The following is a 16,765-nucleotide window of genomic DNA, read 5'->3' on the forward strand; positions in this document are numbered from 1 at the left end:
GGAAGCAGACTCAGATCTGCACACCAATACACTTTGTTTTTTTCCCCTGCCTCCTTTTCCCTGCATCTTGCCCATCCCCTCTGCCCGCACTCCCTGCTTTGGGGATGCTGTGTGTCGGAGGGTCGGCTCCTTCCTCTCTCTAGCCTGTCCTCAGCCAAGAAATCAGGGCAGCCGCCAAGGCGGTGAGCTTTGCTTGTCTGGATACCCAGCGTTACCATCCGAGAGCCAAGCAGCACCACTGCTTGATATTCTGGTCAGGCACTAAGCGCAGCAGCAGCAGCACCAGGGAAGGAGGGAGGGGAGCCTGGCTCCGCCGAGCCGTCAGCTGCCAGCTTGCCTGCCCCCGCTGCCTGGCTCTTCACCCCAGCTCGCTGGGCTGAGCTGAGCGGGCACCAGAGATGCCGCCAGCTCCCTGGCAGTGGGGCTGCTGGAGATGCTGGCCTCAGGGAAACCCACTGCCCCTTGATGCCTGCACTGGGTGTAGCAGAGGAAGGTGTCCAGGATGGGTTGCACCTGGTTTGGGGCCTTTTCTGAGGGGTTGATGAATGAGAAGGCCTTGAGGTGGTCAATGAGGATACTAGAAGTATGGCACAACCTACATATATGGACCAAGCAATGGAGCTAGGATGCAGAGATAACTGCCATACCTGTCTATACAATTCTAACTGGCCAGAAAGGGTGGCTGGGGGTCAGGTATTCCCTGTCTCTTCCCATACCAGAGTTAAGGAAAATCAAGTGAACCTCCCAAGGGCCATGCTTGACATGCCCAAAGAGGTGGTACATGCCAGAGCAGGCAACTGAGCCACAGCACTGCTCACCCTGGGGGCATGGTGGATGTTTACAGGGGATCAGGAGGAGGTTGGACATGAGGTGCGGCTGGTGCCACGTGGGTCCTTCCCACCAGCTCAGGGATGTGTTGCATCTGCTCCAGGCACCCCACCAGGAGCAAAAGTGAGAGCGTGGGGAAGCAGGCAGGAGCTGCCGGCTCCAGGTGTGAGCAGGATCCCTCCCTGCCTCCAGGCACGTCTGATGGTCTTAATGGGCCACCTCTGAGCCCTGTCCCTCTGAGTTAATGAAGACGTGGACAGGAGACAGATGGCCAGCCCATGTGGTGGCATCTCCCCTCCTTGGGAGGCTCGGCTAAAATCCAGAGAGCAGGACAGTGCAGAGACGGGAGGGGGGGACATGGTGGCCAGGCACGCGCGAGAGCCTCCTTGCCATCCCCTCCCGCCACACAGCAAGGGAAAAGCCAGGGCCAGAGATGACAGTAACTGTTCTTTTTTTTTTTTTTCCTCTCAGTTGTTTTTGGTTGCTCTTTTGCTCAAAAAAGGCATTTTTTTAAAAAATATATTAAACAGATACATTTTACTAAGATGTCTCTTGGCTGGAGCCACCAACAAGAAATGACCCTCCCCAAATAAATAGGCTTAAAAAAACCCCTCCCAAACAAAACAAATAAATACATAAATAAAACATTTTTTCTTTTTCTTTCTTTCTTTTGTTTTAGGTTTGGGTTTGGTTTTTTTTTTTTTGTAAGGAATTGCAGCCCAGAGGTCTCTGCCGGTGTCCGTGACAAGCAGCGTCCACAGGGCAGGTGCCAGGTCCTTCCCATACGAGGGGTGATGATGCCTTGACGAGCACGAGATGCTCGTGGAGAGGTGCCCAGAGAGATCTGCTGCATCTTGGAGGCCTGCAGCATGGTCCCCCCGTGCCGTGTGTGAGGGCACAGCCGCAGGAAGGGTTGCGGGGGATGCGGAAGCGAAGGCGCCGGTAGAAACCTCTCTTAAAAAGACTACAAAAGTTGGGGCACCAAGGAGACCGCCACTGGAGGATCCTCATGGTGGGTTGAGCATCTGCTCTGGTGGGGCCAGCAGCTGCCTCTGGCTGAGCCACATCCCCCCCGGCCATCAGAAAGTCCCCCCAGCCACCGACGCTCGAGCAAAAGTGCTGCCGCAGGGCAGCCGTGCTGGTATCGTCCCCATGCTTGGAGTCAGTCTGCGCTGCGCGAGCCATCCCTCCTCCATAGTCCCACTGGCGTCCTCCATCTGCTCAAGCCCTGCATCTCTTTGGCCGGTCGCTGAGTGTACCATGGAAGCACGCAGTTGGCACTAAGGTAAGGCCTTGATTTAATTTTTCAGGGTGGTTATTTACCCCCCTTCCTGCCCCGGGGAGTCCTTTCTCCTGGCCCCCTCGCTCCAAGACCTGAGCAGCCCCAGCTGTTAGCTGCACAGTTTGCCCGTCTCCTGCTCTACTGCATTGGGCAGCTTGGCGTTGAAGGCCCTTAAGGAGGACTGGATCCTCGCCACCTCGTTGTTGGCCAACTTGAGCCTGTGGCGGAGCAAGCAAGTGAAGAGGTCAAGGCGGGTTTTGCCAGGGGGTGACAACCTGTTCACCCGGTCCCTGATCTCCAATAGCTGGAGCATGGCTGAGTCCTGGGAGCCCTGGGTATAGGGGTAGTCCAGCTGAAGGATCAGGTCACGGATAGCATCTGGTTCAAAGGGCAGGCTGTAGCCGAAGACTTGCAAGCTGTTGATTTTCATGTAGCCCAGGTTCTTAGAGGGATCTGCCATCTCCAAGGGTTCGTAGTAGATCGTCTCATTAGAGCTGTCGTCCAGAGACTTGATGCGGCTCCGCAAGTAGACATGGACTGTTTCAAAGAAGGTCTTCCACTTGTTGCCCAAGGTGAGCGTCCAGTTTTGGCACTGGGCAGAAGCATCTACATTAGTCCTTTCCCAGTCTGGGAAGCTGCCCTCGTTGACGGGCATGAACCAGCTCTCCGAGTGGCTTCCCCCGAAGGGGTTGACATAGATGGCCATGACGGGCTCCAGCGTGCTGTTCTTGGTGAGGCAGATCTGCAGGGAGAGGGCCAACAACACGTGAACCAGCCCGGGCTTGTACTTGTTGCTCTTCAGGGTCAAGAGCATGCGTTTCCTCCAGGAGGGGTCAAACCAGCTCCCAAGGCGCATGTCGTTGCTGATGAAGATGGAGTGCACCTCGATGCGGCTGTCTCGTTTCTGCAGGAGGTACTTGAGCTCCAAGTCCTGCAGGTCCGTCTCCAGCCCCAGGTAGTGCTCCAGTGAGTCAGCCACCTCGGGGCGGCAGAAGCCCTGGGTGAGCACATAGCCGTGGTTGCAGGTCCCGCAGCGGGTGCTGTTGTCCTCGGCACAGCTGGCACAGGCTGGCCCCTCGCCCAAGGCACACGGTATGGACCCCTGGCAGGAGGGCTGGTCGGAGGGACACGTGCAGCTGTGGCTTTCTTCCAGGAAGGTCCCAGGCGTGGCGGTCTCGCTGCAGTACAGGAGTGACTGCGCACGGCTCCACCAGTAAGGGAGGGACCTGGTGGAGAAGAGACACAGGAGGAGAGATGCTTACGTGGCATCTTTACAGGTGTGACCAACTTTCCCTAGGAATGGAAGAGCTGCCCACCTTGCGTTCATTTTTCTGCACTGCTGGTGCCCCCCATGAACCAAGCCCCATTTTCCAGCTCCAGGTTTGGACGCAGCCTCTCAAGGCAACATCCCAGGGTGGCACAGCTGCCCCTGCTGCCTGCTCACCCCTGGGCATCCCTCCAGCAAGGCAGGAGCTCCTCCGGTCCCAGCCACGGGGAGGTTGGATGTGAGTCTAAGCCCCCCTCAAGGCTCTGAGCAGTGTCCCTGGCGTGGGACAGGGATGCCATGGCACCCTACCTCTCCTTTGGCAGTTTGAAGTGAGGTTGCCGGTGGCATCGTTTGCTGAGGTTGAAGAGCCGCCGGATGAGTCGGTGGGTTTTCCTGGAGAGCAGCTTCAGGCTGGTGCCCAGCTGCTGGTAGCGATGCTGGACATCCAGGTCCATGGCCCAGAAGTGGGAGATGGCCGTCCTGTTCAGGAAACGGTCCCCAGGGAGCCTCTTCACCAGGGCCTGAAACTCCTCTGCGGGGGGAGAGAGACGGCGTCAAGAGACCTGTCGGCGAGTGGCGAAGGTAGGGCTGGAGCCACCCTCCCTCCAACTGGGCTCTCAGGTCTTCATGGTGAGATGACCACCCTGGATCCTGCCCTGGAGCCCCACTGCCCAGCCTGCGTGGCTCCCAGAGGAGGGGCTGCAGGGAGGGGGATGCTTGGTGGGGTCTCCCCAGCCTCACCTGACTCCTCAAACTGGCTGTGGTGGCTCTCCCAGGCTCGCCAGAGCTGGGCCAGGCTGCTCTCCAGCGCCTGGACGTCGGCCTCGGGGCAGTTGCAGCGAGGGAAGGAGGGCTGGCACTGGCAGCGGCAGTCACTCCGGTGGCACACTAGCTCCCCAGCTGAGCTGCAGGCGATGTAGCTGAGGGCGGCCGCCACGAACCGCTCCCGCAGGTAGGAGGGGAGCACTGTCTGCAGCCCTGTGAGCAGGAGGCAGCCCCAAGAGCATCAGGGCACGTGCGGTGCCCCTCGAAAACATCACCCGGGTGAGGAGGGAGCAAGCCTTCCTCCTCCCCAGGTTCCCACCCGCATGTGATTTTCATATCAATTCGCTGTGGAGCCACTTGTCTGGGTTCTGCATCGATCTCGGCTCCTCTTGGCAGACAAGCAACAACCTCATCCTGCCCAGCTTTGATTATTTTCATCCTCCCTCCTCCCCAGCCCTTAAATTAAAAGCAGCATCTCGAGCCAGCATCCTCCCCTGCAGCCCCCTGTGCGCCCATGAGCATCCCACGGTGGCACTCATCCGTCACCGCATCCCTACCAGCCTCGTCCTACCTTGGAGCTGCACTTTGTTCTCCGGGCTCTGCACCAGGACAGAGCTCACCGAGTCCAGGTTGTCGTAGTTGCTGCAGCCAAGTGGCCCTGTCCGTGTTTCGGTCACCTAAGGGGGGGACCCGCATGTGGTCAGGGACACAGGAGGGGACCCAGGGCACATGCCACCCTGCCACAAGTGCTGCAAATAACCCCTGGCCAGGCTTGCGATGCCCCACTCCCCATAGCAAGGCAATGCTTGGAAAGGAGAACTAATTGCCTGCTAATTGGCTTCTTGACAGGCGGCAGCCCTGCCTGCAGCCCGCTGAAAAATGTGCCTTCATTAGTGTGCCCAATTTCCCATAAATAACGCGGATGAGCTAACTTTGCTGCTCTCCCCCTCCGTCTCCCCTCCCCAGGGTGTGATGCCACTTTAGGGTCTCGGGCAGCTTTGAGTGGCTGCTGGCGAGGCCCAGGGCCGCTGTCTCCTGGCACTGCCCTCTCCCTTGCACCCTCGCCTACCTTGATGGCGGCCGTGGCGATCTGGATGTGGTGGAGCCGGCGCAGCGTGCTCTCCCGGTCGATGAAGTAGGAGGCTGCCAGCTGGTGCAGGGTCTCCAGCGAGACCCCCGAGCTGTTCCCAGCCCCCCCGGTGGGCTCTGCCCTCCGGCTCAGCTTGCGCTTGTCCACAAAAATGGTCAGGGACTCCTCTCCTGGGGGGGACACGCAATGCTTTTGGGGGGCTGCTGGGCTCCCCCCATTCCCCTTCTTGGCCGTCTTTCTCCTGCAGTGCTTATTTTCCCACCCTCCCTCCTTTGCACACTGCCTTGTGCAAGGGAAGCAAGCAGGGAGCTAGTGGGGAGCGAGCACCCACCAGCACTCACCTCCCAGCGTGGCAGCGAGCAAAAAGTGGGTCCCATACTTTTTGATGAGGCTGTCGGTGATCTGCTGGGGGCTGGGCCGGCGCCCCAGCAGCCGGATGTTGCGGATGAATTCAGGGGCCAGGGGAAGCGGCAGGCTGAAGAAGTCTTTCCTCTCCAAGGCCAAATTATTCACCTTCCAGCGAGCAAACTCTCTGCGGGAGGAGAGCAGCGGTTGGCAGAGGGTATGAAGCCGGTCCGGCCATGCCACATGCATGTTGTCCCCTCCGCTGTCCCCAGTGTCCACCTCGGGGCAGGGGATCAGTAGGTGGAATAACTTCCATTGGGACCATCCCAACCTCCCCATCGCCACGGTGGAGGTGAAGGACCTGCTGCCTTTGCTCGGCAGCTATAGACCCAGCTGGAACGAAAGCATCATCCCTCCCTAAGCCATCCATGGCGATAACGAGCTACAAGAAGCGGAGATGCCTGACATTGATTAATCAGGCACCTCCGGCAGGCATTAATCACAGCCCAGGACAGGGCCAGAGTCTTTTCCAGCCCACTGGGCTGGATGGGCCTTATCCATCGTCCATCCTCATCCCTATGGATCCAGGTGAAAATCCAACATCTGGGGGATTTAATTGTTTTAAGTATTGGCAGCGTTTTGTAGGAAGTGTTGGGATGTGGTGGGGTTGGTGGTGGGTCCCCTCGTAGCCCTGGAGACTATGAATGTGCTCCCCCATCGCCCCACCGGCCCCCTGGCATTGCCCGGCCCTGAGGGGGAGCCGCCAGCCTGCTGCTGCCTTGAACTACCAACGGCCCCGTAAACAACCGGCAGCCGATTTCTGCCTAATCTTCAGCATTTTTCTCTAATTAAAACCAGGCGGCGGCTTTCAGACAGTTTAATTAGGGCTGGTTGGGAAAGGAGGGGGAGGAGGAGTGAGGAGTGGATGGGTGCAAAGCAGCCGAGGGGCTCGGCGGGTGCCGGGTTGCCTCCCATCATGATTTTTGGGCCCAGAAAGTGGGAGATTGGGGCCAGGAGCAGAGCTGGGGGTGAGGAAGGGGGGGATGCTGCCTCCCTCCTTGCATGCACGCTCCCTGGGTGCTGGGGCATGTGGGGCTGGGCAGCCAGGAGCCCTGCACCAGTTCCCCCCCATTCTACCCCATAGGCAAGACAAGCCCCGAAGGCTGATAGCAGGTTCCCTGCCTCAGAGGAGGCACAAGCCAGCTGCTGTCCCTCCGGCTGCTCCTTCCCATCCCACCACCGTCACCGGCAGCATCCCCGGAGGATGCAGGTCCCTCAGCATGGCAGCGTCAGCGCATAGGACAGGGGAGAGGGGGGAGAGGAGCTCTTTGGGGGTGCTGGGCTGCATAACAAGGCTGCCATCCCGGCACCCATGTCAGCTCCCTGGAAGGCAGCGGCTGGGCTTTGCTCCACTGCTGGAAACCCCCAGGGCTTGGCAGCAGTGAGGAGAGGAAGGGAAAAGGGCTCGTTAGCAGGAGGCGACAGCCCCAGTTAGTGCCGGGAGGCAGTGGAGTGGGTTTTCCACGCTGGCTGTCATCGGGTGGCCCTTTGCTGGGGTCAGTGGACCCCACTGCTGCCAAACCTGGTTCTCTACTGGCAAGAAACCCGCTTCAGCATTGGCCCCCACGCAAGTAGCATCCCACTGCCACAGTGTATGGGGTAATGGCACTGGGGACATGCCAGGGGGTCAGTCAGGGTGGCTTTTTGTGAGCCCCAGCAGCATCCCAGCCCCAGATGGCTGGCAGTCCAGGCAGGCTCAGTAATTTGGCACAGAGGTGCCTTTGTGCACGGCAAAAGGACAAAGTAGCATCCCTCTGTGCCTCCCACCATAAGGGCTGATCCCATCTCAATCTGTGCACCAAATCACTCCCAGCTCGGGGCAAATCCTACCCGGAGCCCATCCCAGCCATGCCATGAGCATCTTGGGGGGGCTGCTGTTATATTCCTTGGGAAAGCAGCATCTTGCATACATCCACCCACTGTCTCTCCCAATGGACAGCCTCCTCCCGCACACAGGGCTCTGCTCCATTGTGCCCCCCGCAGCCCCCCATGCTGCAGCCCACTCCCAGGGCGCCCACCGAAGGGCTGACCCCCGGCGCTGCCTCTCACCTGTAGATCCTGTACCTGGTGGTGAAACCCTGCCGGTAGCGCTCCATGAAGTCCACGTACTCCTGGGCTCGGTAGAAGGGTCCCCGGTCGGTGAGGAGCCAGTCGAGGGGTGCCCGGCCAGAGGAAGATGAAGAGGAGGAGGAAGCGGTCGCGGCGGCGGCATGCTGCTGGGGCACTGTGCTGCCTGCCTCGCTGGCCACCCCCCAGCGGCAGCACGCACTCAGGGCCAGGAGGGCCAGTGGCCACGGGAGCATTGGCGGGGGCCCGTCAGCACGCGGGAGGTCCTGCCGCCCCATCCTGCTGCTGCCCGGCTGGCTTCTTCATTCTCTCACCCCACGGCGATCCTCCGGGACAGCCCTGCCCTGCAACACACCGCACAAAGCAGGGACCCCGTGAGGCCAGCAGCACGGGGCAAGGGGCCAGGTGGCGCCAGTTTGGCATGGATATAAACCAGGTGCAACCACAAGCTAAGGGAAAGCAGGGTTTGCTTTGGAGAGGCTGCTGAGATGCTGATGAAGGGAAAGCCGTGCTCTGGGGAGAGCCATGTGTCAGGCATGGACCGGTTGTGCCGCAGGAGGTAAGAGTTAATGGGGTTAGGGGAGCTGGCTGCTGCTGACGTTAAATGAAAACCTGGCTAGTGCCTGTTTGAGAAATTTCTGGCTTTTTCTTTATGTTTTTCTCTGCCATGTGTCACCCCAGTGAGCCAAGCTTGCTGCTACGGGGTGTCCATGCGGTGGGGATGGTGGGCTGCCTCCATGCCCTGCACTTTGGGTATGCCCATCATGAGCATGTGCAGCTTGTTTTAAGGGGGCTAAATATTAGTAAGCATTGGGAACTGGAAAAAATGAGCTTCTCTAGGTATGGGTTGAGCCACATGTGGTTGATGTTAGACCTTCCTTTGCATCCTGCTGGTGGCTGAGATGATGGATGGATGGATGGATGGATGGATGGATGTCCACCCCAAGCCTGGCTGGGCTGATCACAGTGGTGTTTTGAATGCAATCAGCATTTATCTCAAGACAAGACATTTCTGGTCTCAGTTCAGTGTGGCACTATCTGTGGGAGCACAGAGGGACGTTTGCTGGGAGCAGCGGCCCTGGAGCCAGAGCCTGAATTTGCAAGTGAAGGGGGAAGACGGGAAGCTGCGAGGTCCAGCAGAACCGGGGTGAGGCAAGGTGTCCTGCAGGGCAGCAAGAGCTGTTTGCCTAAAAATAGGGCCCCCATCACCGCAGTGCTTCCAGGGGAGGTGATTTTTATTCCAGGAAGGTGGACAGCGGGGGCCCGGTGCCTAAACACCAGCCCCACGCTCTCCCAAATGGGGCTTTGCCGGATGAATCATCGTGCTTCAACACGTATTATTATTTTTTTTTTAATTTTTTTTCCTCCCTCTCTTCTATTTTTAAACCCTTAAGGGTGCGCTTTGATTACACTTTCTCAGCTTCTCGCTCAGCCCTCGAGGCCGGGGCCCTGTTAATTTTAAACAAAAGCTGAGATTTTCATATCACCAGATTGGGGGTGCCAGGGCAGTGGGGTGGGCAGGGGCAGCAGGCAGGGTTTTTTCTGTCCCCCCTGCATGGTTTTTCCACATGTCACCCTGGTTTCTCCCAGCCTTGCAGGCAGCTGCATAACGCCTGGTTGTTGCCTCCTGCTCCTGGCATGTGGAGTCCCCCGTGGCCATGACACGGCCAAATCCTGGCCCGAACGAACGGGCCCCCACGCCAGGGTGGGCAGGGGTTTTGGGACCAGCAATGTCAGGCTCGTTTCCTTGCTTCACGCTTCAAGAGCTGGAAGGGGGGTGTCATCGTGTCCCCCCCCATCCCCCCTCCCCATCGTCGTGTCCCCCCCCCCCCGCCCCGAAAACGTGGCAGAACCCGACGCTGGCTGCTCATGGAGCTGCTCGTGTGCTGCCACGTGTGGGTGATGGCTGAGCAGCTGAGGCACTTCAGCTGCTCTGAAATCCTCCCTGCCTGCAACCAAAGCTGGGCCAGGGGCAAATAGGCAGCCAGGATGCTGTGGCTGTCCGAAGCAGGCAAGCACCTTGCTCTCTTCCCCAGGAATTTTTAAAATTGAGGTGTCCTGGGGACCGAAGGAGCATGCAAGGCTCAGGATTAAACCTTCCCGACCCCCTGCTGCCTTGCAGCTGTGAGTCCTGCTGCTGCCCTGTATGGGGTGACCCGGGGAGCCAGGACAAGCTGCCATGCCTGGGAGGGCATGGTGGGAGCCAGGGCCTGGCAGCAAATCCTATGGGTGGTTTAGATGCTGACCACAGGCTAAGCCCTCTGTGATTTGGTCCGTCTCCCGTATAGCAGGGAGGAAAGCAGGACTCCGGCTCTCAGCTGAGAAGCCGAGGTGAAAGCACTCCTTGAACAGCACCTTTCTAAACCCTGCTCATGGAAACACACTGCTTGTAGCATTAAATATGGCTGTGCCTGCAAAACACCTTGCTTAAATAGCCGGTGCACTAGGTAGCCTGCCTGTTGCACCATGAACGGGCTTGGCACGGCTGATCTCCTTGTCCCCTCTCATTGTCTGTGGCTTTTAGGTGGCTCCTGGCCATCCCAGGCGAGGTGGGGCTGGGGGCAGGGGATGCTCCCTGGCTGGCCCCCTCTCCCTCCACCCAGCTCTATACAGCCAAGGGGATGCTTTTCCACGAGCACCGTGGGAGACTGGCTTCATCCATCGCTACTTCACACCACCACGGACTGGTATGGATGGTCTTGCACTGCCCTCCCCAAGGCTTTCTTGGTATAAATCAGGAGGTCGAAGCATTCTTCCTTTGATTTGAAAGCACAGAGCGGATTTTTGCAGGGGGACCAGGCAGAGCACTGACTCTTCCAGCAAACCATCCTGGGTGCTAACAGCTTCCCACCAGCACTGACCAGCCCCTTGCCGCCGCCACCACCACCACCACACAGGGCACCCCCACTCGCCTTCCCCGAGAGGGGCTCCCTGTGCTGCCCTTCCCCTCCAAACCCCCTCTACTACCTCCCCTGCCAGCACCCCAACTTGAAGCAGCAAACCTCCTCTGGGTGACCATCATGGGGACAAACATAAGGGATGGGGCCACCTTGGGCCACCTCTTCCCTTGGGCTGCAGCCCCCAGACCAGCTAGAAACCATTTCAGCCCGCTCTGCTGCCTTCCCTGGGGAGTTTGTTCTGAGATTCAAGGCTGAGCATGGAATGTTTCCTTGTGGCCATCTCATGTTTTACTGCAGAGCAGCAAAAATAGTCACAATTGGGTATTTCCAGTGCTTGGCTAGTGCAAATGCAGCAAAGGTCCCCTCCTGGTGTGCAGAGTCCCTTAAAGCAGCAAACTTTCCAGCCTTGCTAAATGAGCTCTTATTTACACCTGCCTCTTATTTACACCGTAAGTGCTGGCACCTCTGAGCCGGGCTCTTGCTTGGGGACGGGCACTGACGCACACGAGCATCCTTGCCAACAGAAACTTGAAGCACCAAGTCAGGCAGGAACGGGCAAGCCACCGTGCAAATGAGAGCCTGAGCAAGGGCTGCACTGAGTTACACGGCAAGCTTATCCCTGAGGAGCAGCTTTCCTGCACCATTGTTAGCTGGGCTAATTTATTTGCTCGTATTGATCAGGGTTTATATAAAATAAGTACATGCGGAAATTGCCATAGCTCCATATAGTCTTTAGTCCACACAGCTGCATGTGTGTGGGGCCTCTGGTTTTGCTGGGGGGCTGCTGCCGCTGCTCTGCAGGGTTGGGGGCAACACTTATCAGGGTGCACCTCTGCCTGCTCACACCAGCATCTCCCTGGGATGCCAGGGAGAGCAAAGCTCTTCAGAAATGAGCAACCCCCTTGACCTTACTACTAGAGCTGGAAATAACTTTCTAATCACTTTTCCTTGATCCAAAAGAATGAAGATTTGATGAGAAGCATCTGACTACTCATTTTTTTTTTTATTTAGGGTTTTGCATCACAAAAGTTGGAAAACTTCCAGCTTGTTAATTTTTTTTTTTCCTTCCCCTTTTCTATAAAAATGTTAAAGTGAAGGAAGAAGAGTGCCAATGCAAATATTCTTGGCAAACTTTCCCAAGACCACAACCTTGTTCCTGGCCAAGTCCTCCTGATCTTGTTGCAGCCCTCCGTGTCCCCGCTGCCTGCAGCAGAACCCCCCGGTGTCCCTCCAGTGACGGCCGATGCATGGCCCAGACTCTCACTCATCATGAGCTGCATCTTAAAAATAGCTTGCAATTTCTAAAGGCACCTTTCCACCCTTAGGCTTGAGATGGCAATGGGATTGCTTCTGCGGTGGGTGTCTTCATCCAATATGGCTTGAGAGACTGAGGCAGGGTGGTGCAAGGTGTGGGTGGGGATGCTCGAGTGCCCAGCGAGCAGCTCAGGTGAGCTGCAAAAGCCTTTCTCTGCTGCCCTTGGAGCTGACGGTGACAGCAGCAACATCCTGCAGAGTTATGCTGAGGTCCTGCTTGCTTCCATGCCGACTGCATCTCCGGAGCCATGCGCTCCACCGCTAATCAGGCAGAGTTCGATAATTAAGACGTTAGCTAATTGTCAGGGACATTAACATCGATTTCTGCCCTTTCATGCTGCAGGAGCGGATCTAGAGATACATAAACTGGGAAGCGTGCACTGGGGAGAGGCTGCGCAGGTTCAGGAGGGCTCTGCCCCAGCTGATGCTGTGTTTGCTGGGTGCCGTGGGACTCCAGACGGACCCCGGCACTACCCTCTGTAAACGCCGAGCTGAAGCCCAGAGCAAAAGCAGCACCCGATGTCTGCGCCAGGCAGAGCAATACCTGTTGGTGGCAGAGCTGTTGGACCTGCCCAGCCACAGGGGGCTGGTCCCTGGGGCACGGCGGGAGCAAAGGCGCATCTCTGCGGGAGCAGGGAGCGATGGGGATGGGTCTTGAGCTCCCAGCGGATACCTTTCAGTGAGAATGAACATCAACTTTAGCGACCGAGTCACCTTCTCATTAAACATGGGAAAGCTTTATCAAATTAAAGCCACTTAAAAGAGTCTGGGCAGAGGCTAAGTGCAGTTTAGTTTCTGAAGTGGATTTACTCAGCTGAGCCGTGCCTATGCGAATTCACACAGGCACCCAGGGCACTTCTTGCTCTGCCACTTGCACCTCCCAGGACAGACAATCCCAAAGGGCTCAAACCTGCAGGATGCTCAGCCCTTTGCTCCAGAGCCACCAGCGTCACTTGGGGCTTTGTGGGACACAGCTCCCTTGCACCCAGCCCTGCCTGCACTGCTGCCTCCTCTGTCCCCTCTGCTCTGTCGTGGTTTGCAATGAGCAGCTCCCAGCACGGTGCATCGCACCCCCAGGCTCACATCCACACGCTCCCAAGGAAGCGCCAAGGCCTCATTGATCTGCCGGGGTAATTAAGAGAGCAAGCCAGGCACCGCCGGCGCGACAGCAGCACGGTAATCGCTGGCAAAGTGGGCACGGCATGGTGCTGTCAGCCAGCTGGCACCTGGCCTGCAGAGACATGGCTCTGGGCAGCAAGCATGGGGACAGCCACCTCGGAGCCTTCCATCCCTGCCCGAGCAGCATCATTAAAGATCATGATGGTGGCTGTGAACCAATTCTCACTAGGCTCCTGCAAACCACCCTCTGTAGCCCATTCAGTCACTATTGCTAAGTGACTTTAAGTCACTGCCTTCCCCCCCCAGCTCATGAGACTGGTTTAAGAACCTGCAAGACTTGATGACTTGGGTTCTTTTTATTAGCTTTTCTTCACATCCTTAAGAGCACGACACTTGAAGATGAGAGTAAAGGAAAATAGCAGAAAATCCCAAGACTCGAGGAGCTAAGGATTTGCATAAGACATCAAATGAGATGAAGCCTGGGCTGCCATCAGGGGAGATAGCAGCTGCGTGCACTGTGTTGCACCAGTGCCATGTGTTCTGCCCTCTGGCTTTGCTCACCCGAGACTTTCACACCCACAGGCAGAAAGCCTCTTTTAAGAGTGATGTGCAAAATACAACTCCCCCCAACGCAGCAACGGCAGCAGCAGCGCCGGCTTCCCCCGCCTTGTGCTGAGCTCTCAGCCCGAAGCATCCCTGCAGATGGGTCTCTGGGGCCGGGGAAGAGCAGCCCGCACACGAGAGCTGGGGAAGAGCATCCTGTGGCCCCCTCCCTGGACAGGACGGCTCCTTGCCCCCCCGGTGGACCCTGCTGTCAGAGTAAGCCAGGTACCAGCCTCATGCAGGAGCTGGAGGCAGTGCACGGTGAAGACCGCTCCCTCCCATCCCTCCCTTGCCTTCACACAGGTGACAAGTGTCACGGGTGGGCAGTGATGCACAGCAGTAGCTCAATGTTAACAACACAGGGTAAATAAGGCAGTGGGTGACTGGTGCTGGGCAGAGAACCAGGAGGAGATTTGGGGTGCCGGTGCGGGGCCACCCCTCTTCCCAGCACCCCGCTGCTCCCCAGGTCTCAAAGCTGTCACTGAACGCCCCCCAGAGCCAGCGCAACTTGGAAAAAGCGCAGGGGGCTCCTTGCAACATCTCCGGGGCTGGTACGGACCCTGCTGGCTGCCGACAGAGAGGGGACACTGACATCTGCCGGCTGGTCCCACCCGGCCCCGCAGCACCCGGCTCCCGCTGCCCGGCCCCGGGACCGCAGCGGGGCGCAGCCCTGGCACCCACCAGCCCTGCTCCAGGGCAGCAGAAGGCGGGACCCCTAAGGAGGGGCAGGACAGGGTGGACCTCACTGCGCTGAGAGCTGATGCGCTCCAGCCCGGTGCTGGAACGACGCAGAGTTTTGTTTCCTACCGAAAAAAATTAGCGTTTGGTGAAGGGAATGGAGCCTCGCAGCCAGGGACCCCCCTCCCCCAGAGGTGCCGGAGGCTGTGTCACCGGCACCGCGCCGGTGACCGCCGGCGGCTGTCGGGGTGGGCCAACACCTTCCGACAGGGCACCCGCTCCTCACCCGGCCCGGTGCTCCGGCGGGAGAGCCGCGGCAGCGGGGCCCTGCGTTGCAGCACGGGGGAGAGGAGACCGCTCCTCTTGATCTATACACGCCCAACAGCAAAGTCGGTGTTGGAGCATTTCGGGGGCATCTCCCCCAGTCCCTGTGGTCCCAGGGCACCTCACACTGACACGTCCCTCGGAGCGGGGCACGCTGCACAAGCAGCGGCAGGTTTCCCGCCTCCCGGGCATCTTGTTTACCCCGGCAGCCTGCCAGCACCCGGTTCCACCGGGCCGGTCGCAGCCCCCCGGTCCCGCAAGGCCCCGCAGTCGGGCACCGGGGTGGCTCCTGCAAGCAGGGGCTCGATGCCTTCCTCCACCCCGTCCTCACCGGGGCGGCTGCGAGGCGAGCCCGGAGCAGGGAGGCAACTTGGCCAAGGTCACCGAGCGAGCCGGCGGCGGCAGAGCCGCCTCTCCACCGTCGCTCACAGCGGCACCCGGGATCTCCGCCGTGCGGGGCCGCGGCTCCCCCCGCACCGCTCCTTCCCCTTCCCGCCCGCCATCCCACCCACGCCGGCTCCCCCGCCCCGTCCTACCCCCAACCCCGCAGACTTACCCCAGGCTCCCGCTCAGCGCCGGCGGGGCACCGGCCGCCTCTCCGTCCCGTCCCGTCCTGCTCCGCTCCCTCTCAGCGGCCCCGGGCCCTGCCCCGCCGCCGCCTCCCGGCCGCCCCGCACCGCCCCATCGCCGGGCGGGCAGGCGGCCCCCGGCGGCCCCGCCAGCATCCCACGCCCGCCGCCGCCGCCGCCGCCGCCGCCGCCGCCGCCGCCGCCGCCGCCACGACGGCCGGGCTCCGCGCTCCCGGCCCCGCTCCCGGCCCTCGCCGGGTCCCGCCGCGCTCCGCGGGCGCCGCCGCCGCCGCCCCATAATATATGCAGGGGCGGCAGCCAATCAAAGGCGCCGACGGCGTCCCCGCGTCTTCCCATTGGTGATGCCGCGTTCGGCGCGGGGAGGCGCGGCGCGGGACACGCGTGGAGCGGAGCGGGGCGGAGCGGAGCGGGGCGGGGCGGGGCGGGGCGGGGCGGCGGTGGGGGCCCGCGGGCGCCCAGCCCGGTCAGCGGCCCGCACAGCGCGGGGGCTCCCGAGCCCCGCCGGCCTCTCTCCTCTCCTCCCCTCCCCTCCCTCCCTCCCGGCCCCCAAAGCCGCCTGTCCCCGCAGAAGGGCCGGGTGGGTCCCCCGCGGTGCCGGTGGCGGGGAGGGGCTGCTGCCTCGAGGCCCCGGTGGCGCGCTGGCGCGGGCTTCGTCCCGACCTCAAAGGAACCCCGGCTGTGCCGAATTACGCCGTCAATACCAGTAAAGGATTAACGAGGTTCGGGATGTGGATGTCACGTGCGGGGTGTTACCGGCGATCGGCAGATCCGTCGGTGGCGCTGGATTTGCCGTTCTCTGCTGTTTTCTTCTTAAATGTTTTATTTATCTGTATGTATTATTCACGCCTCTTCCCAAGCCTCTTGTTTGCTCCTCTTCGTGCGGCGTTAGGCATTAGCGGGGTATCGCTCTCAGGGATGCACCCCGTTTCTAAACAGGGGCGGAAAGGGCCTTCTTGGCGACCCCTTCTGAATGATGCAGTTGGAGTTTTTTTTCCCAGAAAACTCCTCCTTTTAATGAGTTTATGTGCCCTGCTGAAAGAAGAGCAGTGAAAGGGCCTGGCGGCAGCCCTCCAAAAGGATTTCCCTGTGCCCCCCCAAAGGGAGGGCCGTGCCCTGTCCTACAAAACACCGCTGCTCGTTTTTCCTCATTTTTCCTGATTTTTTAATTTTTTCTGCCGGCAGCTGCAGCCAGCCGGTGTGGGCAGGGTGCAGTGCTGCTGAACCACCTTCCCAACCAGCTGAAAACACCCTCACTGTTATATGGTTAGTGCTCGGCTCTGATTGTTAACGAGGCTGGTGTTGAAAATGGGTAATTTCTGGTGAGCGTGGCTTTTATTCCCCAAAATGTAGCGGGTAACTGGGAGGGTTATTATAAATCAGAAACAGGTCTGGGGAAAGGCGCCCGCTGTGGCTCCTCTGCGTGGTGTGTTTGGGGCACAGCGGTGCCCCCTCGTGATGCCCACGCTGCGGGGCTTCATGGCTGGCTCCAGTGGAGGAGAAATTTGGGGAAATCCTTGCAGCTGCTGCATGGTA

At 59.5% G+C, this 16,765-nt stretch overlaps 1 protein-coding gene across 3 annotated transcripts; it reads right to left on the bottom strand.

The window, feature by feature from the left end:
• Window positions 1–1,361: 1,361 nt before the first annotated feature.
• BRINP2 (BMP/retinoic acid inducible neural specific 2) lies at window positions 1,362–15,332 on the bottom strand. Of its 3 annotated transcripts, none has more exons than XM_087731980.1 (8): window positions 15,199–15,332; window positions 7,702–8,048; window positions 5,574–5,764; window positions 5,212–5,402; window positions 4,714–4,819; window positions 4,119–4,355; window positions 3,687–3,909; window positions 1,362–3,336 (listed from the first exon to the last, which is right to left on the bottom strand). In XM_087731980.1, the coding sequence occupies exons 2-8, from the start codon at window positions 7,980–7,982 to the stop codon at window positions 2,220–2,222; spliced, it is 2,346 nt and encodes a 781-aa protein (XP_087588106.1). In that variant the 5' UTR covers window positions 7,983–8,048; window positions 15,199–15,332; the 3' UTR covers window positions 1,362–2,219. The 3 variants fall into 3 exon arrangements, with proteins under 3 accessions (XP_087588106.1, XP_087588104.1, XP_087588105.1); XM_087731978.1 differs by having other exon boundaries at window positions 1,363–3,336; window positions 7,687–8,048; XM_087731979.1 differs by having other exon boundaries at window positions 1,363–3,336; window positions 7,687–8,043; window positions 15,199–15,262.
• Window positions 15,333–16,765: the final 1,433 nt, after the last annotated feature.

The sequence above is a fragment of the Nipponia nippon genome, unplaced genomic scaffold, assembly GCF_047370975.1.
Source record: "Nipponia nippon isolate SJK-2023a ecotype South Korea unplaced genomic scaffold, ASM4737097v1 scaffold_5, whole genome shotgun sequence".
NCBI lineage: Eukaryota > Metazoa > Chordata > Aves > Pelecaniformes > Threskiornithidae > Nipponia > Nipponia nippon.

What these genes read in the sequence shown, in the direction of transcription:
- BRINP2 (XM_087731978.1), bottom strand. Translation starts at nt 7,982, where the DNA reads ATGGGGCGGCAGGACCTCCCGCGTGCTGACGGGCCCCCGCCAATGCTC. An exon ending in GCTCGCTGCCACGCTGGGAG is followed by an intron (nt 5,403 to 5,573) that starts GTGAGTGCTGGT and finishes TGTCCCCCCCAG; the next exon opens with GAGAGGAGTCCCTGACCATT. An exon ending in TCGCCACGGCCGCCATCAAG is followed by an intron (nt 4,820 to 5,211) that starts GTAGGCGAGGGT and finishes TCCCCCCCTTAG; the next exon opens with GTGACCGAAACACGGACAGG.